Here is a 23417-nt window from a genome sequence, read left to right as displayed (position 1 = left end):
CTAGTAATAGACAAGTTAAAAATGAAATGCAAACAACCAACACAACAGAAGATGCTCAACTTCACAAATAATAATCAGGTAAATTAAAATTCGATTGGTTTCCTCTAAGTTTTAAAAGATTGATAATGCTAAAAATTCATCAAGGACATGGGGAAACAGAAGCTCACACTGCTGAGAGAAGTAAAAACTGGCATAATCTTCCTGGAAGACAATCCCGCAATACTAATAAAAGTCATTTTTTTTAAATATTTTTAGTTATAGATGGATACAATATCTTTATTTATTTTTATATGGTGCTGAGTTTCAAACCCAGTGCCTCACATGTACTAGGCAAGTGCTCCACCACTAAGTCACAATCCTGCTTATCAAAATCTTAAATGTAGCCACGCATGTAGCAGCTACTAGGGAAGTAAAATTTTAAATGTGCCCACACCCTTTGTCTGGTAATTTCTTTGACCATTTCTTGGGAGCAGAAACAAAAAGAGAATAGTTGTTAACTATTCTTTCTTTCTAAATGATTAGGAACTGAACAAACAGGTCAGTTCGAGCAAGGCAAAAGATTCAGGCAAAGATCACATAAAAGTTAAAAAACAAATTTTAGCAGAGAAACTAAGTAAAATTCCATGCCCGACTTACAGTAACTGGATACAGATTTATATCTTTTGAAAATCCTCTGAGGTAAATGATGCAAACAAAATTAGAATACATTCCCACTTTATAAATAAATGAAATGAATAGTTAAGTCACACAAACAGAAGTTTTTCCACTTACTACGGGATATTTGGGATGAGTTACTTCATTTCTCTGTCCTTTTGTCTCCTCATAATGCCACCTGCCTCATAGGATCCCCATGAGGATTAGCGGTGGCACACCAAAAACCTCCAGAATGGAAACTGGTCCTCTCACTCCAGATCTCTATCCTAGTTTTCAACTTGACCATGGCTGCCTCCGCAGAGTGTTCTTGTAACTCTAAGGACTATGCAAAAGCAGACACAGGCCCCAATTAACAATGTGTGCTTTCCCCTCCTATCATTCGTGATACATTTGATCCTTTTAAGCTTATAGGCAGGCACTGTGCCAGGGACTTCGTATGCAAAAGTTGAGTGCTCCTTTATGAGAAAAATGCCCTCATGAAACATTCTGAAAGACAAATTGGTATATTAGGGCATAAAAACCTAAATACAATACAGTGCTGCAACAGAACTAAGCATAAGGCTACGAAAGCACTAGGAAACACTTAACACAGGACTGAAGAAGCAACACCTGAACTGCACCTTAACATGATCAGTAAGAAATACATCTGACACTCATAGAAAGCTAAGTTTGAAGACATCTGCTAGTTCTATACAGCAAGCTTGTCTATCTAGCACCATATCTCAAGTACAGGGTTAGTACCCACCAGACTAAGTAGAAGCTTGATTAATATTCAATGACTAGCCAGGCACAGTGGCACACACCTGTAATCGCAGTGGCTCGAGAGGCTGAGGCAGGAGGATCACAAGTTCAAAGCCAGTCTTAGCAAAAGCGAAGCACTAAGCAACTCAGTGAGACCCTGTCTCTAAATAAAATACAAAATAGGGCTGGGGATGTGGCTCAGTCAGTGGTCGAGTGTCCCCAAGTTCAATCACCAGTACCCAAAAAAAATAAAAATAAAAATTCAATGACTACTTGAATGGTTATTCCAAGCCTCATTCACCTTCACACCTGGGCTCAGAAAGAGAGGCTCTAGATTATGTAAAATGAAATTGTGGTAGATTTCTTTTCTGTTTTTGCAGTACCGGGGACTGAGCCCAGAGTCTCCCACATACCAGGCAAGCACTCTACCACTAAGCCTCATCTCCCCCTCCTTTTTATTTGGAGACACTGTCTCCCTAAATTGCTAAGGCTAACCTTGAATTTGTGATGCTCCTGCCTCAGCCTCCAGAGTTGCTGGGAGTGGATTAACTGAGTCTGTCTTAGATTTGTTTTTAATGCAGCCTCCTCAGCCAGGGCCTCTGCCTCCCACCTTCTCTCAACGATGAACGTCCAGCAAACTGAGGGAGTGAGCTTCAGGTCTTCCTGAAGAATGTGTGAGGATGGAACCATTCCACATGTGGAGGAAATACAAAATGCACTTCCTAAGGGAACGAGAGGAGAGCAGAGCAGGTAAAGGGCCACCTGCTACACATAAAGCTAAATCAGAAGAAAATATGGAAGAAGAAAAAAACATAAGAAGAAGGCAGAGAAAAACAGGCAGGAAAGTTATTGAGGGGAGTGATCCAGAAATTTTCAATGAAGGTGCCATTGAACCAGACACAGATGCCCCTCAAAAAATGGGAGATGGAAATGTAGCAAAAACTGAGGTGATGACAGATAAGGCAAGTGAGGAGAAAGGGGCTGTCACTGCAGCCCTAAATGACGGTGGACTACAGACAGCCGCTGACTTGTTCACCGATGCGATCAAGCCAAATCCTCAGGTGGCTATTCTGTATGCTAGAGAGTCAGCATTTTCAATTAGAGAAGCCAAATGCTGCCATCTGAGACTGTGACAGAGCCGTTCCAATAAATCCTGATTCAGCTCAACCTTCCAAGTGGCAAGGGAAAGTACACAGACTTCTGGGACACTGGGAAATAGCAGCCTATGATCTTGCCTTGCCTAGACTGCTAGAGCCAATGCTGAAAGAAATACAAGGGAGGGTCCAAAAACTTGCAGAACACAGAGAAAGTACAAGTAAAACCATGAAGATGAGAGGTCAATGAAAGAATAGAAAGGGTTAAGAAAGCTCAAGAAGAGAAGAGCATGAGCCAGAGAAAGCAGCCAGCTGACAATCAAAAGCTGGGAATGGCTCTTTTCCAGGTTGCTTTCCTGGAGGAATGCCTGGAATGGAGGGGGCATGCCTGGAATGGCAGGAATGCTGGGCTCAGTGAAATTCTTAGTGACACAAAGGTTCTTACAGCTATGCAGGAGCCAGGTGTTATGGTGGCCTTCCAGGACGTGGCCCAGCACCTGGCAAACATGTCAAAATACCTGAGCAACCCATTCATCAGTAAATTATCAGTCAAATTTGGAGGTAAAGCATAATGCCTTCCTGACAGCCCTTCCTGAAGGAAAAGCAACCTAGATCACCTAATGGATGCCACAATAACAGATCGGTGTACCTCTAAAGTCTCACCTCAAGACAGCTGGGTGCTTTGAAGCTAATCCCCACAGCTCTGCACCAAAGGAAGCTGAAGCTTTCTACAGTGGCTTGTCACTGGGGTATTCATTCAGGTCATGTTTTCCTACTAGAAATTACAAACTCAACACTTTTTAAACCTTATATTTAAAACAAAGTAAAAGCGTGTGTCGATTCCTAAGTTTAAAAATAAATTTGTATCAAAAGAATCTTTATTTGGAATTCATATTTTGCTATGACTTTACCTTTTTTAAGAATTTTTAAGATATTAGCACTCACTGTGCATTATTTCTGAGCTAAATTATTAAAGCCAACTTTATATTTGATCTTTATGTTACTCTCCTGTCATATTACAATACTGTGGCTAAAAAATTTTTTTTCACTTTTAATAGGATACTTCCTCTTCTTCAAAATTTGTTTTAATGAAACAAATTACTTCTTTAGAAATCAGAAACACCTCTACAAACAAAATTGGTGTTACTGATATAGCAAAGTCTACCACCTGCCTGAGGAATAATTCATGAGAGAAAAACAGAAGTGTGGTTTGAGAAACCTTTGAGCATTAACAGGCTCTAGCTAGATCCTACATCAACTTGCTTTATTCACTCACTCCTCTATTCATTCAAGAAATACTTACTTAACCCCAGTGGCTTGGAAGGCTGAGGCAGGAGGATTGCAAGTTCAAGGCCAGCCTCTGCAATTTAACGAAGCCCTAAGCAACTTAGAGACCTTGTCTTAAAATACAAAATAAAAAGGGCTAGGGATGTGGCTCAGTGGTTAAGCACCCTTTGGTTCAATCCCCAGCACCAAAAGGAAAAAAAAAAAAAAACTTATTGAAAGCCTTCTATGGGCCAAGAACTATTCTTAGTGCCTGGTATAAACAAAACAAGCAAAAATTTGTTCTCATGGAACTTAATGCTACTTTCTGCTCTCATCTTTCTGGCTTTAGAAAACAAAGCTAAGCATAAGAAATAAAAAACAGATGCAAGCACAGTACAGGACCAGAAATGGGGACTAGAAACCACTCTCCCAACACAGCCTAAAATCTACTGACCATCTGGGAGGATCCTTCCATGACAATGAAAAGATCCACTTCCATTCTTAGGTATGTGCAAGAGGAAGTCACAACCAGTATCATGGAGCAACAAGACTACTCTCTCAATTAAATACTACAGAGCAGAAGTTTTCAGGTACCTGATTCAAAAATACAAACCAACAATGACAAAATTCAACAGAAAATAGAAATAATTATCTAATTTGGGTTTAAAAACTAAGGTTTCCTTTCAAACTTGCATAACTGGGATAACTGAAGCATTTGAGAATGATTATGCCTAATCTAATGGTTTATTCCATAAGTTTAATATTTCATCTGGGCTAATGTCTGACTGTGGAAGTCAACTTTTTACAAATGAGTTCTGATCCAAAAAAAACAAATATAAACTACTGGAATGAATATAAAAATTCAGTTCAAACCAAAAACAGACCTACAACATAAAACAGCACAACAATGTAGTTCTCTCTAGGTTACCTTCTTCGTTGTCATGAAATGTTTGATAGCCATGCAGAAAGGGCTAAAGAAACTGTCTTCATACCAACAAAGTTTAACTTCTAGTTGATTTTTTTATTGGAGATACAAAGTTTATCTGCACTTATTCACTCATCAAACATTTACAGAAAATGTATCATGTAGCACACTATACAATAGTTCCCTATCCTTGTGGTCCCTCTTCTTGCAGAGCTTATATGCTACTGACAGGGGTTACCCACTTATTAAAATATGCCAAAACATGTGTCAAGGAAACAAAATGGTCTTTCACTAACAATAGTCTTTCAGTAATAATACAATGCACTTTTGTAAATCTGATGAAAGGTATGAATACATTCCCCAGAAATACACAAAAACAAACATGCACACTAAACTTTGTATGCTGGGTTAGGGGTATAGCTCAGAGGTCCAGCACTTGTCTTGTATGTGGGAAGCCCTGGGTTCCATACCCAGCACTGAGGGAGTGGGGAGGGACATGGAATGCAATTCTAGGGACGTTCCCAAAAGCTCATTAAGAAACCCAAGTTAAAAACTTTGGACCCACACTCATATTGTGTGAGCTAACACCCACCCACTTACCCTCCATACAACCTAAATACACAGTTACCACCCAATCTTCCCCTCCATGGCAAACCCCCTCTGAGCTCCATATTCATGTAGCTAACAGTCTGCTAGATACATCTCTGTCCAAATGCCTAAAGGTGCCTCCAACTCATAAAATTCAAAACTGAATTCATCTTTTGCTGGCACTTGCTTTTGTTCCTTTTTTTTTTTTTTTTTTGGGGGGGGGGGGGGTTTGCTGGGGATGGAACCCAGGGCCTTGTGCTTGCAAGGCAAGCACTCTACCGACTGAGCTATCTCCCCAGCCCCTGCTTTTGTCCCTTTATCCCCCATCTCCATACAAGGTACCTCCGTTCACCCAAGACAGAAACTTGGGCACCGTCTTTCCTCCTCATTCTGACCCTCCACCTACTCATCTCACCTAACCTGGCCCCCAAACACTGCTATATTTTCCCTTCCATTGCCACTGCCCTGATTCAGGAGCTCACTTATTTACTTATTTAACAAACTCTTATGTAGGATTCACTCTGTACCATGCAATGACTTAAATCCTTTAAAAACATCAACTTATTCAATACACATATCAACCCTATGAAGTTATTGTTAACCCCAATTCAAACATGAGAAAATTGAGAACACCAAGACATTCTCTAGTAAACATTTGGAAATTTAAGATGCACTGAAATATAAGCAAAGGCTACTTGCATTTTTCCAATTTAAGTATAACTAACAATCATACAACACTATTAGAGAGAAGCATTGCATATCAGGCAGCCCAAATACAAACTGAATATACATAGGGTAAAACAAAATATCTGATTTTGTCAAACACACACACACACACACACTCACACAAATAAGGCATTTTGTATGTCTTCAACCCATAGCAAGATGTTTCCTTCTTGGTTGGTTGGTTTCAAAACTATTAATAGGTAGAGATTGAAAAAAAACATTTTTGAAATAAGCCTCCTAAACCCAGAAATGAGTACCATAATGACCTTTTAGCTTTAGAAGGTCAAAGTACAAAAGTTGATATATATTTACTTTGAAGTATAACCAAATGAACTCTAATTACTGCTAATGGGCTTAACCAACATGCAAGTAATACTTCCCTATGAAAAATGTAAAGAGAAAACAAATTGTCACTGTGTTCACTTAAAGAGTACAGTATTTTATGCAAAATAAGTATCACAGTGCTCTCCACAGTGATTTCCAAAATACTGTATGTTGGTTTCACTTCTCTGTTTTGAGTGTATTGATTAAATATATTTCTGTGATATTTTTAAATAGCCATACAAATTCATTAGCAGAAAGTGTTTATAAATATACATCACCAAATCTATCCAAATATAAAAAAAAAATCTCTTATCCTGAACTAATCACTAAAATGCAAAACTTTAATACAATGATATAGCTGGTGGAAGCACAGTAAATAAAATTTATGATATATTTTAATAACAAACTATTTTAAATCATATTAAGATCTTGTACTTTGGAAGCAAAAAGTAAGCTCTAAGAAGACTTTCCTCCTAAGAAAAGGAAAAATTCAGGATGTCCACTTTTGCCATTTGTATTTAACACTGTGGAGGTTCTAGTAAAAGAATTGGCAAATGCCAGGCAGGGTGTTGCTTACCTACAATCCCAGCTACAAGAAAGACTAAGGCAAAAGGATCACAAAGTCTAGGTCAGTCTGGTCAATTTAATGAGACACTATGTCAAAATAAAATTAAGAAGAGCTGGGGGTGTGGCTCAATGGTACAGCTCTTGCCCAGCAAGGGGAAAGCCTGGGTTCAGTCCCCAGTACTGCAAAACACACAGAAACACACAAATAGACAAGGAAACAAAATAAAAGATACCTAGATTGGACAAGAAGTAAAACTCTTTTCACAGACCAAAAGAAAAAATCTTACATGTTGGGGTTTTGGGTATAGCTCAGTGGTACAGCACTTGCATAGCACACTTGAGGTGCTGAGTTTGATCCCCAGCACCACACACAATAAACAATATTGGTCTGTGGATGGGCTAAATCAGTCAGTCATGGGCCTATGAGCATTTCTCTGGGCAAAAATTTGCATACCATTCACATTTATCAAAGGGAACTGTGAATCAAACAGCAGTTACAAACTACTGTCCTATAATATAACTTGTACACAGGAGTTTAAAAAAAATTGTGGAATAGAATTTTAGTCTAGGGTTTTGCTAGATATTTTTGTACTGGAGACTGGAGGGCTTAACTAAATACCACAGAATGCAAAATTCCTTCTACATTCTAAAAACTTTTCCCATTAACAAAGAGTAAAACTGACCAACTTGACCTTTCTTTTCTACAAAAAGGATTGTTTTTCGTATTAAGTTTCTCAAATTTGTATCCAGCATGTTCCCCAGTTTCCTGAAATAAAGGGTTTGTTGCCAATCTGTAGCACTAGTGGGAGGTAGTGGAACTTTTAGGAGGTGGGGCCTAATGCGGGAATGGTAAGTCACTAGGAGTATGCCCTTGAAGGATACTGGGACTCCAATCTCTCCCCTTTCCTTGCTTCCAGTGGTCATGAGATAAGCAGCTTTGTTCCACCATGTACCCACCCACCATGATGTTCTGCTCTGCCACGGGCCCAAAAGCAATGGATCCAGTTAACTGTGGACTGAAGCCTCTAAAACCATGAACCAAAATAAATGTTTCCTCCTTAGAAGCTGATTATCTCAGGTATTTTGTCACAGTGATGGAAAGCTAACTAACACACTTACATAGAAAACCATAAGGAATCCACTATAAAATTATCAGAGTATATGAGTTTAGCAAGGATACAAGATCAATATACAAAATTCAATCCTATTTCTATACTCATGCAATGAACAATCCAAAACTGAAATTAAGAAAATAATTCCAAAGACTGGGAATATAGTTCAGTGGTACCACACTTGCCTAGCACATATAAGGTCCTCAAAATGAGGCCAAATCTCCAACTCTGCCACCTGCCCTCAAAAAAGAAAAAAAAATCATTTAAAATATTATCAAAAAAGATAAATTTCTTAGTAATACATTTAACAAAAGAAGTGTAAGCTGGGCACAGTAGTGAACAACTGTATTCCAGCAACCTGGGAGGTTGACACAGAAGGATTACAAGTTTGAGGCCAGCTTCAGCAATTTGGCAAGGCCCTAAGCAATTTAGCAAGACCCCATCTCAAAATTTAAAAATCAAAAGGGCTGGGGATATAGCTTCCCTGGGTTCAATCCCCAGTACATCCCTCCCCCCCAAAAAAGGAAGTGTAAAATTCAAAATATTATTTGAAAAAATTAAAGACCTAAACAAATAGGAGGACATTCCATGTTCATGGATCAGAAGACAATATTATTAAGATGGTAATATTCCCCAAACTGATCTACAATTTCAACACATTTCCTATCAAAATCCTAGCTATTCTTAGTCTAAAATGCATACAGAAATTCAAGAGACTGGAATAGCCAAAACAATCTTGAAAAACAAAAAAAGTTAGAGGACTCTTACTTCCAAATGATTTCAAGAATTATCACAAAGCGACATTAAGAAACATAGTGCTGGGCTGGGGAGATAGCTCAGTTGGTAGAGTGCTTGCCTTGCAAGCACAGGCCCTGGGTTCAATCCCCAGCACCACAAAAAAAAAAAAAAAAAAAAAAAAAAAAAAAAAAGAAACATAGTGCTTTGCAGCATTAGAATAGACAGAGACCAAAGGAATAGAATTCAAGAGTCCAACAAAAAAATCCTCACATTTATATTCAACTGATGATTTTTACCATGGGTGCCAAGATAATTCAATTGGAAATGAATAGCCCTTTCAAAATACGGTGCCAGAACAACCAAATATCCATGTGCCCAAGAATAAACTTGGACACCTCATATAAAACTGAGAGGTAAAATCAGAGAGGCAGGTAGGGGCCTCACAGACCAAGTACTAGGATACATGGGAAAATTGTATTACAACAGGATCTCAACACTATCCCAGGAGGGCAAGCAATTCACACAGTAAACAATGATGTGCAAGGTATTCACAAATGAAGCAGATGAGATTACAATGTATTTAAAGTGACCTGACAGTCCTTCAAAAATGCTGCCCCTTAAGTTTGATATGTGTTTAATTCAACCTATATTTTGTCATTATAATGACCAATTAATTACATATGCTGATGTTTTTATTTTTCTCTTCAGTACTGGGGAATTGAGTCCAGGGTCTCTCTACCACTGAGCCACATCCCAATATCTTTTCTTAAACTTTTACTTTAAGATACAGTCTCATGAAATTGCTGAGTCTGGTCTCCAATTTACAAATCTTCTGCCTCGGCCTCCTGAGTCACCGAGATTACAGGTTTGTGTTGCCATGCCTATATACTGATTTCTTAAAAGTAGCATCTCCTGGGTTTTATTCACATTTTGAGCAAACTATTAACTCTCATAGCAATCCAAATTGTTTACATGACTCCTTTCTTGTTCCTTTGATATATATTCACATGATTCAAAACACATAGCTTTCGGACACATACTTCCCATTGCTGACAACAATGAATCTTATCAGTTCCTTGCGTTCCTTTCCAGAGAAATTTATATCTTGGAGATTATATCAAGGTATAAAATTTTCTTATTTTTCTAATAGCTGAACAGAATTCCATTGTGTAGATACAGTGTTTTATACCTTTATTGGTAACTTCTGATTGGAAAATATCTGGGGGGAACAATGGAGCTCTCAGATTACCTTTTGTCTGTGGATGAGCTAAGATGGTACATTATGGGTCTATGTGTATTTCTCTGAAAAAAGTTGTATGACATTCACATTTACCAAAGGGAACTGTGACTCAAGTAGAATTTAAGAACTGCAGTCCTATAACATGTGCATAGACGTTTGAAACATGTGGATTAGAATTTTAGCCTAGGGTTTTGCTAGACTTTTTTTACTGAAGGTTGAAGAGTTAAACTAAAAAAACAATAAAACACAAAATTCTTACTACATTCTAGAACCTTTTCCCATTAACAAGCAGTAAAACTTGATCATTTCTGTTCTGCAAAGAGGTCTGTTTTTCAACTGCATCATGAACAGAAGTACTAAAGAAAGAAAAAAAATCAAATTTAAAAGTACCTGAATGATCAAAAGTTAACCATACAAGAGGTTGTTCATTGTTACTGACATCAGAAGCATCTACAATGCCTCTTAAAATCTTATATAACTTTCCAAGAGTCCCTTCTGAAAGAAACAAATTATTGGGAGTTAAAGAGTTGTATATTACCTACTACATGCCATGCTCCAGAATGGAAGCTTTACATATATTATCTTGTTTAATCCTCAAAAAAAATTATTATTGGGGCTGGGGAAGAGCGCATGCCTAGCATGTGTGAGGCACTGGGTTTGATTCTTACCACCCCATGTAAATAAATAAAGTTCCATCAACTAAAAAAAATTTTTTTTTAATTACTGGGGGGTTGGGGTTGTGGCTCACTGGAAGTGTTTGCCTAGCATGTGTGAGGCACTGGGTTCGATAGCACACATATAAATAAATTGACAACTAAAAAATATTTTTAAAAAATTATTGAAGGGGTAGCTATTATCCCACACACACACCCTTTTTTCATTTTTTAACAGAATAAGAAATAAAGACTAAAAGAGACTAAAGTTAAGTCACTTAACTGGCCCAAGACCATATAACTATAAACTACTAAACTAAAATATCATCTCATTCTTCACCTTTAAGACTTCAAACTCATCAATTTTCCACCCTGCCATGGTGACCCAACTCCCAAGTGTAATGATGATCACTTTAGGGAGATAATATAATGTAGTAGCCAGAAAGACCTAGGTTCTAATTCTAGTTCAACCATAGTTTAAAAGGTCCCTTTACCAGCTGTAAAACTGAATTGCTGTGAGTTAGGATGAAAAAAAAAAAAAGTATTTAAAAGCAAACAGTTCACATATTGACCTGAAGATGATGACTGGTCCAGGGTAGCTATTATCATTATTATTTTATCCTTTTATGAGAAAAAACACAAAGGGCTGCAAAGTTTCCTGATTTGGCATGAAACTTTTTTCCTTAGAATGCTAGTATTCTGACAAGCTGAAGAATGACTTTAAAAATTACATATGATTGTTCAGTATCTTCTGGCTTCATAGAACACCTTAATTTGTCCTTTAGAAACATTTCAAATACATAATCGTATCCTTGCCATACCATGATGAATGCCTCTTGCCAGCTGCTATTTTACTCTCAATTCATTTGAAATCCTTTATACAGAATTATGCACTGAAGTTTTGGGGGTTTAAGATTATTTTTTAACATCAGGTGATAAGGGATGACAGCTGTCAAATATATTACATTTGTTTCTATTCGTTGTAATTTTTTTTTTCCTGGTAAACTGTGCTATCGTTTAACTCCTATGAACATTTAAACAAAATAAAACATCTTCCCCCTGCCACTGGGTCTCAAAACGGCTGAGATGAGAGTTTCTGGGAGTTGCTCATCATGAAAGTTGCAGGCCTCAAGTAACTTATTCATAAGAAAGGAAGTTTGTTGCATTCTTCCTCAAGACCCAAAGCTTGAAATCAGCGCTCCAGGAAGCACTCAAACTGAGTTTGGGTGCAAGAGTAAACAGGAAATTAACTTTAACGCTTCGTCCCAAAATCATCATCATTCTTCCTTCTTCCCTTCCCCCAAGAGTTGAAAAACAGTGAAAGTGCCGCGTAGCACGAAAATCCCCGTGCATCAGTTGACTTGGAGAGCTGCAGCCCGCAGTCCAAGGGAAGCTTGCACCAGTACCGGGTGCGGGGCCCCTCCTGTGCCTCGGCTCCTCTGGGGAGCACCCACCGCCGTCCTCCCCCACCCTGCATACCAGGAGCGCCCCGTCCGCCCCCGGCCTGCAAAGGCTCCCAGGCCCCCGAGCTGCACGACTCCTCCCCAGGGGCTCACCATCGCAGCCCCAGGACCGAGGAGCAGACGAGCAGGCCGGCGGGCGGGGGAATCCGTTATCGGGACTCGGGATCCATTGGCGCCAACAACTTCTCCCGCGAAGTGGCAGAAGCGGAGGCAGCGGCGCGCGGCAATGACGTCAAGAGCGCGCGCTTCCCCTCAGCCCCGCCCCGAGGCGGGAGGTGCAACGTCGCCCAGGTGGCGCCCAGAGCCCGCGGGGCCTGCCATCGCGAGGGGTCACGGGGCCGTGGTCAGCTCGCGGGTTTGCGTGCGCGATTTTTGGCGGGGGCGCCGAGATGGGAGATACCGGATTGGTTTCCTCGCTATCCCGGGCACCCAGGTTCCTCCCGGTGACACCTCTGGAAGGTGCGCGGTTTTACAGTGTCTTTCAAAAGTTTGTACTACCACCGGTAGAAAGAAACTTTGGGCCGGCCAGGTGGCGCACGCCTCCAGTCCCGGCGACTCGGAGCCTGAGGCAGGAGGATCGCAAGTTCGAGCCCAGCCTCAGCAATTTACATCAGGGCGAGGCCCTACACAACTTAGTGAAACCTTGTCTCAAAATAAAAAATTGAAAGGGCTGGGAATGTGACAGTGGTAAAGCCCCTCCGGTTTAAAAACTGTGGGTGTATATCTCACATCTCATATGTAAATATCTACCCTAGCCCGAGGGCAATGACACCTCTACTCCTGACCAAAGGACAGAAATTTGCCAACTCAGACCCCGTCTCGAATTAAAAGGACTGAGAATGTAACTCAGTGGTAGAGCACCCTCTAGGTTCAATCCCCAGTACCGGGGTTGGAGGTAGGGGGGAAATGACATTTACTCTGGTCTTTTTCTTTGTTATAAGTTTGACTCATTAAATTGTGGGGTTTTGTTTGGGGTTTTGCCTACTGATAAGAGGACACCCACAGTTGAAGACCACCAGGCAAAAGGACAACCTTAATGTACATTTCAAGGGGCTGCGGTTGTTGCTCAGTAGTAGGGCGCTTGCCTAGCTCGTGCGCAGCACCGAGTTCAACCTCAGCACCCCATAAAAATAAATTAAATAAAGGTCTTAAAAATATATTGTACATTTCAAGACTTTGTAAAATCATCTAGTTTACACGCCTCACCCCGTTTTATAAATGAAAAATAGGAAGCTCAAACAAGTTAAGGGGTTTAACTGTTCCACAGTTACCAGACCTAGGAAATCTAGACCTTCTAATTCCAAACCTGCACTGCTCCTGCTATGCTGAATCCCCAAAGAGCAGTGGTGTGTATTAAGCCAGGGTATGCAAGGTGCATCCCCCTAGAAAAGCTATGATGGGAGAATTTTGACAGAAACCAGTTTTATATTCAGCACCAGAAAAGTGCTGAGTTGTGGAACAGAATGCAACATTTACATACGATTTTGAGAGAAAAAAAGGAGACCATCAGAGTGATTAGTGGGGTAAGCAATATCTCTGCTGCTGCCCCAGATTTTCAGATCTTTTTCCACCCACCCCTTGTTGGGTCTTGCACTTTATGACACCAATATCTCTGCAGTGAAAGTTAGCGAATTCCTCTGGAATACAAAAGCTGGTATATATTAAGCACCTATTATAATATTTGCCTAGTTTGTAGCTATGGACCAACCTCATTTAACTCATTTGTCCCCACTAACCACTACTATTCCCAATTTATAAACAAGTAAACTGTTAACCATGAACAGGGCTTCACTGCTTGCATTCCTCTGAAGCCAGTATGCTAGGTTCTCAGCTCCACTGTATGCTAGTTATGAGACCATAGACAAGTTCCTGTGCCTGAGTTCCTCATCTGTAAAATAAGGTAATAGGTACCACTCTGTAAAGTGTTACCGAACTGTTCTTGAAACAAAAGTAGGTAATAATTGTGTTTTTTAAGTCAGCAATTATTACCAAAATTGTTACATGATGGTAGGTGTTATAAAAGGATAAAGTTCCTGAAACAGACATCTGCTGCACAATTTTGCTTAAGGAAATACTTGGATTAGGGAGGAGGCCAATGTCATTAGATCCTTTGAGAAATCAATAAAAATGGATGCACCAACTTGCTAGAAAAATAAATATAGCACACACATCACACAATTTTTTTCCTATAATTTCTAGATCTAAACCAACTTACAATATTCATTGTCATTGTCACTTCTGAAAAAATACTTTGTGAATTTGTTAGATCATTTCTCTAGGAATGTTTCCTTGAAAATACTCTCAGAGATGTGCCAGATAAAAAATCACACTCCTCTTTTGAACCAGGAGTGACCCATGATTGATTTAACCAAATAATAAAGTGGAAGTGATGTTAAGCCAATTCCAGAACTAAGCTTTAAGAAAACTAGTAGTTCCTACCTTGCTCTCTTGAAGCCTTGAGCTGCCATATATAGTAGGAGGGGTGCAGCTGAACCCAACCTCATAGCCATTTCCACCAGGTATTACACCTGTGAAGGAAGCCATCTTGAACTAACCAGGTCAGTGACTGCTGGAATTCCACTAACACCAGTCAACAGCTCATAGAGCAGGAAAATATCCCCTAGTCCAGGCTCATTTAAATTTCCTGACCCAGAGGGGTGTGAGTACAATAAAACGATTACTCTTTTAAGGTACTCAGTATTAGGGTGATTTGTTGATAAAGCACTGCATAACCAGAATAGAAATTATTTTTTGAAATTTTTTATAAGATTTAAAAAATTTTTTTAGTTGTCATTGGACCTTTATTTTTTATTTATTTATATGTGGTGCTGAGAATCGAACCCAGTGCCTCAGGTGTGCTAGGCAAGTGCTCTACCACTGAGCCCCTATTTTTAGATATATTTTTAAAGACCCAAAATATAATTTTTAAAAAAGCATGAATGGAAAAATAAATGTTTTTTTTTCCACTGCAGTGATTCTTATTGGTGCATTCATTCAACAAATATTTTTTGAGCATCTACTATGTGTGAGCACTTTTTATTTACGTAGGGATACCCAGAGTAAATAAGACAGACAAACTCGGCTTTCCTAAAATTTATGTTTTTAAAGAAAAGAGAAAAGTAAGTAGACAAAAATAAATGGTATGCTTTTAGATGAGCCGATGTACTGTGAAGAAAATAAAGAAGCATAATGAGACAGAGGATAACTGGGCAGGAGAATGTGAAAGTATTGTAAATAAGTGATCAAAAGACCCTAAGGAGATACTGATCTGAGACATGAGCATTGAGACGGCAACAGCAAGTATAAAGCCCCTGATATGGGAATAAGTTAAAATATTCAAGGAACAAGTTTTATGACTAGGGACCAGTTAAGAGGGAGTGATAAGAGATTAGATTGGGCAGAAAGGAAGGGAGAGATTCTGCTGAGCCCTGGGTCCCAGCAAGGAAGCTTACTTTTTGTCTAAATGTATAATGAGGATGTTTTACAATTTTTTGGGGGGAGGGCAGGGATTGAACCCAGAGTGGGGGGTGCTTAACTACTGAACCACATCCTCTGCCCTTTTTTATATTTATGTTTAAACAGGGTCTCGCTGAGTTGCTTAGGGCCTCACTAAATTGCTGAGGCTACCTTTGAACTCATGATCCTCCTGCCTCAGCCTCCAGAGCCACTGGGTTTACAGTCATGTGCCACCATGCCTGGTGGTTTTACAAGATTTTAAACCAAGAGATTACTATGATCCCATCATTCTGATACTTTGTATCTTGTATCCAAAAAGAAAAAAGATTACTATGTGTTCTATGGTAAAATATAGTACCCACTTGTTCCCAATGGCAAAGAAATCCTTAAGAGTGCTAAAAATATTTCTAAATATTTTTTTTTTTTACTTGTCTATTAGGGAGCCGCTGAATCTCTTTATTAAGTTTTTTTCTAAATAAATAGCGGCATCTGGATTTTAACCTTTACTTGGCACTGTTTCATAATAGTGTCTAATTTGAATTTGTTCCAGGCAAAAGACTAACCAAAGACCAGCCTGGGTGCACCTTACATTTTTATGTGACCTTTCTTTGGCAATGAAAATAAAACTATAATAAATCATGACTGTTTTCATGTCTTAGTATTAACAGAAAAACTACAATTATGCATCTCCAGGAAATTGAAGATTCACAGAAAATACAACAGGCTAGGGCTGCTGATTTTTATATAGTTTTTCAGAGAGGCACAAAAAAGTCACTTATGGGTAATGTCAAACATTATCTAAAGATTCCTTGCCGTGACCAATGTGATCCTACAATACGTACGTTCAGAAAAATGAGAAATTACACTCCACTTATGTATTATTTATCAAAATGTATAAATGCATTCTACTGTCATGTGCAACTAATTAGAACAAATTTTAAATTTTTTTAAATAAAATAAAATTAAAATTAAAGATTACTTGCATGTTTTCTTTATTGTTTTAACCAAAAGTTTTTTCCTTGTGTTCCTTAGTCATCTGTTAAACTCTTATTAGTATAACTATTTCTCAAACAAGCTAATGAATAAATAGAACTGATCTTTCATTTATCGAGTCAATTTGTTAAAAGATAATAAAGTGACTGGATAAGCACTGAAGTTTCCAAAATTAAGAACCTCTATCCCAAAACTAAACTATTTCTTAAAATGTTTTTTCTTATAATAATGATTTGAAATCTAACATAGAAAAGACATTTTGAGGGAGGTATTATATATTGAATCTGATTACATAATACTCACTGGCCTTGTCTTAATCCTTAAAAGAAAGTGTTTCAGGGAAAACTTTATCTACACATCCAATTTTGAAACAGATCTATTCTTCCCCCACTCCTTCAGGAATATATCCCTGGTGGAAATATTGTTTACATCCATGAAAAACTCTGCCCCAAAAGTTAGAATATTGACATCAGCATCTTTGTTTGTATGTTTCTAAACTTGCAAATAGTTGAGTTGTACTTATAATAATTGGCTCTCTTTTCATAACATACAGAGAGAGAGAAATCACTGTCCTCCTGAAATGACGAAAACCTGTGTTTTACTAAGAAAATGCATGATCTGAATTTTGATCCTCCTTTATGGTCTAACTACTGCTGGTGTAAGTGAAAAACAAGTGAAATGGTCAAAATAAATTCTCCATGTCAACACCTCTGTCTTAGTTAACTTATCTAGGCAGTAGGATTAACTCTTTTCTTGAAGTAACTTTGAAATCATTTTCAGAAGCACAATAGTCACATTGTCCTTTACTAGACTTTTAAAAATCAACAGAAATCAATTGAATTTTCACTGTGCAACAACAAAAGTGACCTTCTGCCCCCTAGATAAATATTAGCATGTCCTGCTTTATCAGGGCTTATTGGAACATTTTCCTTATAGAAAATAGTCCATTAGGCAGCTTGTCCTTTTCTCTCTGGTAGCTGCAGATCCACACCAGTGATGTTGACCTTGTAATCCATTTAGGAACATAATCATTAAGTCATAATCTGTCACCATTAAAGTGTACATATTATAATTTAGGAAATCAGGCACTAACTGCCAGTTATCTTAATTCTTGGATGATGCTCCATTAATCTTCTTAATATCCTTATGTTTGAGTAATCTAGTTTTATATAAACTTGCCTGATGAATTTTTTTGGGGGGAGGGAGGTTACCAGGAATTGAACTCAGGGGTACTCAACCACTGAGCCACATCCCCAGCCCTATTTTGTATTTTATTTAGAGACAGGATCTCACTGAGATGCTTTTTGCCTCACTTTTGCTGAAGCTGGCTTTGAACTTGTGATCCTCCTGCCTCAGCCTCCCAAGCCTCTGGGATTACAGGCATGTGCCACCACACTGGGCACCCGATGATTTTTATATTCTACAAATAACAGAAAATGTCTACCAAGTAAATCAGTATCTTCACTTAGGTGCATTTACATTTAAAAGAAGGGCTGTTGGGCTGGAGTCCTAGCTCAGTGGTAGAGCACTTGCCTGGCACGTGTGAGGCCCTGCATATAAATAAGTATAGGTCCATTGACAACTAAAAATATATTAGAAAAAGAAAAATAAGGGGTGGGGTTGTGGCTCAGTGGTGGAGCACTTGCAGAGCATGTGTGAGGTGCTGGATTCAATCCTCAGCACCACATAAAAATAAATAAATAAATAAAGGTATTGTGTCCATCTACAACTAAAAAATATTTTTAAAAAAAGACATAACTTTACTATTGACATACACATTTGATTCCATCTATAATGTTTCTCAAATAGTGGACTCGTTACTTATGATATTCTTGGATAATTTTAAGGGTGCATATAAACAAATCAACAGTATTTGAATTCCAAATACTTTCAAAGTATTTTGAAGTGACAGTAGGTTTAATGATTTAGATAATCATTTTCTCCAAGTTCTATAAGTCAAAATAATTCTACAACTCTTATTGTTGTTTCAGAAAAATGTGAGGCACAGCAAATAAAAGAAACTAACACCACTTTTTTGAGAACCTACCATAGTAAGAATGACTACATACCTGGATATTCTTTACCCTTAGGACCCTTAAAAATCTGAAATTCAACTGGGTACAATGGCTATAGTCCCAGCAGCAGGGAAATTGAAACAGGACGATCCTTTGAGTCCAGGAATTGAAGACCATCCTGTGCAACATAGTGAGACCTACCTTCTCAAAAATAAAAGAAAAAGAATCTGAAATTTTATGATAAATTATGCCCAGAATAGTCATATTTCAGCAATGTTCGCATTAAAAAGAATTTATGAACTTCCATGAAAATGTCACAGTTCATCTGTCTTTTTTTTTTTTGCAGTGCTAGGGATTGAACCCAAGGCCTTGTGCTTCCAAGGCAAGCACTCTACCAACTGAGCTATATCCCCAGCCCAAGGTCATTTTTCTTGACATGAAGTTTAATTAGAATTAAATAGGATTTTCACTGTTTTCACAGAGTAGTATACATTAGAAGTTTGAAAATTTTTTGCAAATGGACACAAGTCAAAATAAAAACAGAAAAGGGAATTCTAATAAATTCACATCTTTCATAAAATACATGGCAAAAAACTAACTGAGATATAAGTCTGGTTCACTAACACAAAGAAGATATAAACAATACTTTTAATATATTCATTTAAACTACTGATTGTTATGAGAAGAGCTAATTTCGTTTAGGAAAATGAGGTGAATTGCTTTAGTCTCTACATTTTTAAATATTAGACCTGATTTTTTTTCTTGCTGTTTGTTATTCTTTATTTAAACTCCGGGTTCTCATTTTCCAGAAGAAAAGAGGAGTTGAAAGAGAGAGAGAGAGAGAGAGAGAGAGAGAGAGAGAGAGAGAGAGAGAGAGGTTTGTCTCATGGGAAGAGTCTCTGGGATTCCCTCCTATCCATGTTTTCCTCGTAGACCCCTTAGGAATCCCCCACTGTGAGACGAACAGATGTGTCCTACTGCAGGTTTGACATTTGACAGCGGTCCAGGAGAAAAACTTTCCACTTCTCCAACACCGTCACCTATTCACGCCATGCCACCTTCCTTTGCAGAAGGAAGGAGAGAGAGCCGAATGTCCTGGGATTCCAGGCCGGCTGAGAGAGGAGGATATCAAGTTCGATGTCAGCATGAGCAATTGTCTTTCTTCCCTATTTTAGGAAGATTTATCTGTCCTTGAGTATACACCCACCATAGGAACGAAGTAATTCAGATTTGGGGGATGGTCTCAGAGAATCTCAGAAGTGACCAACTCTCAAAGTAACCAGTGAATTACATCCCATGATTTGTTCAGGTTGGGACAACTGGTCGACCTCAGTCCTTTTTGCGAGTACTGGTCAACGTGTTTCACGATGAATTAGACCTGATTTGATGCCTTTATTTATCATTACCTCTGGGATGGTGGTAAGTACTGTAATTGATAAAGTAAATATAGTACATAAGAATTACCTGGGATTCCCTACACATTTTTAAATGTTTTTTTAGTTTTAAAGTGTAATTTGCAAAATTTAGCATTACTATATGTTGAAACTCACTGTTATAGTTGAATTTCACCTATTTTCCCTACTTCCACTGACCTGCTTTAAGTGCCAATAATAATTATTAAATTGTCTAAAATGAAGAAGTGAATTCACAGTTTTCAACAAATGAGATTTAAAGAAATCTTTTTCTTAAGCTTACCTTTTATTTAGAAGTTGTTATAATTTCCCCACATATATACTTCCTACATTGTAGGTTTATGTTTATTGCTATTAATATTTCCATTGGAGTCTCAAGCTTCAAAAATAAAATTATAGGGGCTGAGGATATAGCTCAGTTGGTAGAGTGCTTGCCTTGCAAGCACAAGGCCCTGGGTTCAATCCCCAGTACCGCAATAAATAAATAAATAAATAAATAAATAAATAAAATTATAGGTGGAGAGGTAATTATAAATAGAAATTATCAAACGTGTGTGTGTGTGTGTGTGTGTGTGGTGGTGGTGGTGGTAGGGATAAAACCCAGGGTCTTGCACAGGCTAGGCAAGCACTCTGTTACTGAACTACATTCCCAACCTATTCATAACTCTAAATATAATACACTAAAATAATTTATCTGTCAAATGCTAACTATGTCATTGCTATAAACATTATTGTTTTAAAATCTGTACAGTTTATTGTATTTCCTTGCTCATTGGCTTCTCTGGGTTTCCATATTTATTTCAATTTTGATCTTATAATTCCTTATAATGTCTTTTTTTTTTTTTTTTTTTTGGTACCAGGGATTGAACACAGGGACACTTAACCACTGAGCCACATCTCCAGCCCTTTTTTATTTTTTATTTTTTATTTTTTATTTTGAGACAGGGTTTCTCTAAGTTGCTTAGGGCCTTGCTACATTCCTGAGGCTGGCTTTAAACACTCAATCCTTCTGCCTCAGCTTCCCAAGCACTGAACACAGGAGTGTGCCACCATGCCTGGCCTATGTCACATCTTTAATGCTCTCGGAAGATTCTAAAATATTATAAACAAAGGGCTAGTTCCAGCTACTCCAGAGACTGAGGTAAGAGGATCCCTTGAGCCCAGGAGTTTGAGGCCAGCCAGGGCAATATAGCAAACCATATCTCAAAAATAGATATGGAACTAAACATAGATATGTGTGCATGCATGGATTAATACATATTCTTTATGTCTGTCCACTACAAGATTCTAGGAGCAATGATATCCCAGTAGCAATGAGCACACACCTAAAATCCAGACACTGGTTTCTAAATACCATTGTCCAATAAAAGGAACTTGGAGAAGAAGTCGATTCCATGGCTGGGAAAGGAAAAATACAAATTCGGCCGGAACATCTTGTAGTGCTAGAAAATAAGGAAGTGATCAAAAAAGAGATGGGGGCATGTACAAAGGACACAGTAACCTAACTAGAGGAGCCCTTATGGCTAAAACTAGAACCATTTGAACAACAAAATAACTACTGATAGTTAATGTGTGTGTGTGTGTGTGTGTGTGTGTGTGTAGATGTGTTTGTACCATAACCCATATAATAAAATCAATGTGAATTCATGGTGACATAAATAATAAAATAAATAAAATGCAATGAAGAGAATGCTTTTCTTTACAGAAGAATTTCAATTATTATATGTAGAAATGAGGAGGAAAATAAAAATTCATCATTAGAAATCACCACAGTAATAATGATTACAGGCAAGATCTGCCAATGGATGTTAAAAAACCAGTAGGTAAAGCCAAATGTGGTAGTCTACACCTGTAATCCCAGCAACTCCAGAGGCCAAAGCAGGAGGATCACAAGTTCAAGGCCAGCCTAGGCAACTCAGTGAGGCTCTAAGCAATTTAGTAAGACTGTTTCAAAATAAAAAACAAAAAGGACTGGGGATGTGTCTCAGTGGTAAAGCATGCTTGGGTTCAATTCCCAGTACAAAAAAAAAAAAAATTACTCTGGAGGTTGAGGCAGGAGGATCGAAAGTTCAAGGCCAGCCTCAGCAATTTAGCAAGACTGTCTCCAAAAATTATAATAATAAAAGAACTAGGATAGTAGCTCAGTGGCAAAGTTCCCCTGGGCTCAATTTCAGTACCTCAAAGACAAATAAATAAAATCTAATGATAAACAGCAGAAAAAACAATAGAGAGGCAGTCTACAATAATAACTGACTATAATTGATTGATAGTATCAAGGTCATGAAAAACAATGAAAGATTAACTCACAAATTAGAGAAGACTAAGAAGATACAATAATGACAAGCAATTCCTGAGCAGAAAAAGGACATTATTGGGGAAAGTGATAAAATTCCAATTAAGTCCTTACTTTAGTAAATGGTTTCATACCTCTATTTATATCCTGATTTTGATAATTATATGTGATTATGTAAATCATTAACATGAGACAAAATTAAGTGGAGACTACAGTATATATGAATTCTCTGTACTGCTTTTCAGCTTTTCTAAAAGACTTTAAGTTTTAAAAAAAAAGTTGATCCTAAGGAAGATGGTTGTGCAGTTGATCAAGCAGGATTGGAATTGCTTGAGTTTGTTTTTTAAAATTTTTTAGTTATATATGGACATGACATCTTTATTTAATTAATTTATTTTTTATGTGGTGCTGAGGATGGAACCCAGTGCCTCACATATGCTAAGCAAGTGCTTTAACCACTTAACTACAACCCTAGACCATGAGTTTATTTTTGAACACATTAAATCTGCAATGTCTGTTGGACTTGGGATAAAATAAGAGCAAAGAAATCAGAAATTTGTATTGTTGTATGCCTAATGTATAATATGACTGTGAAACTTAATGAAATATTTAAGAAAAATCCTTTGCAAAATGAAAAATTGCTTGAGGGTATAATTAATAGTTAATAACCTGGAACCTGCCGGGCATGTGGTGTACACCTGTAATCATAGCAACTCAGGAGGCTGAGGCAGGAGGATCACAAGATGGAGGCCAGCATGGGCAATTTAGTGAGGACGTATCTCAGGTTGTAACTCAGAAATAAATCACCCCTGGGCTCAATATCCACTACCAAGAAAAAAAAACCTGGAACCTGCATTGCTATGATTTCAGCAAAACACTTCTCCATGAGAAGTATTTCTTAATGAAATTCCTTCCCATTAAGTTTTGTGGACATTTCCAGTCTTTGGGTTTTCTTCCTTCTTCAGCAGTTACTTTTCAGATGCTTGCATTCATTGCTCCTGATTCTCCCATCTTCCTAATACTTGACCGCCCTAGGGCTCTTTTCTAGTCTCACTGCTTAGTGGTCTCATCCAATCTGATAGCATAAATACCATCTGAATACTGGCACTTTCAAAATATCAATGGATGACTTTTCTCATGAACTTTGGATTTCCATT

General features: G+C 38.0%; 1 protein-coding gene and 1 pseudogene across 1 annotated transcript in view; one reads left to right on the top strand and one right to left on the bottom strand.

Moving 5' to 3' along the window:
* Rfc1 (replication factor C subunit 1) overlaps positions 1–12304 on the bottom strand; it is a 70630-nt gene extending 58326 nt beyond the window's left edge. The window contains 1 exon segment of the mRNA XM_047566151.1: positions 12185–12304. Within this exon segment, the coding sequence (XP_047422107.1) occupies positions 12185–12187 (3 nt within the window). The 5' untranslated portion in view covers positions 12188–12304.
* LOC124994804 (hsc70-interacting protein-like) lies at positions 2076–3061 on the top strand (annotated as a pseudogene).
* Positions 12305–23417: the final 11113 nt, after the last annotated feature.

This window comes from Sciurus carolinensis, chromosome 10 (genome assembly GCF_902686445.1).
Source record: "Sciurus carolinensis chromosome 10, mSciCar1.2, whole genome shotgun sequence".
NCBI classification, from domain to species: domain Eukaryota; kingdom Metazoa; phylum Chordata; class Mammalia; order Rodentia; family Sciuridae; genus Sciurus; species Sciurus carolinensis.
Note: the sequence above shows the minus strand (reverse complement) of the source record. Positions and strands in the feature narration are given on the sequence as shown.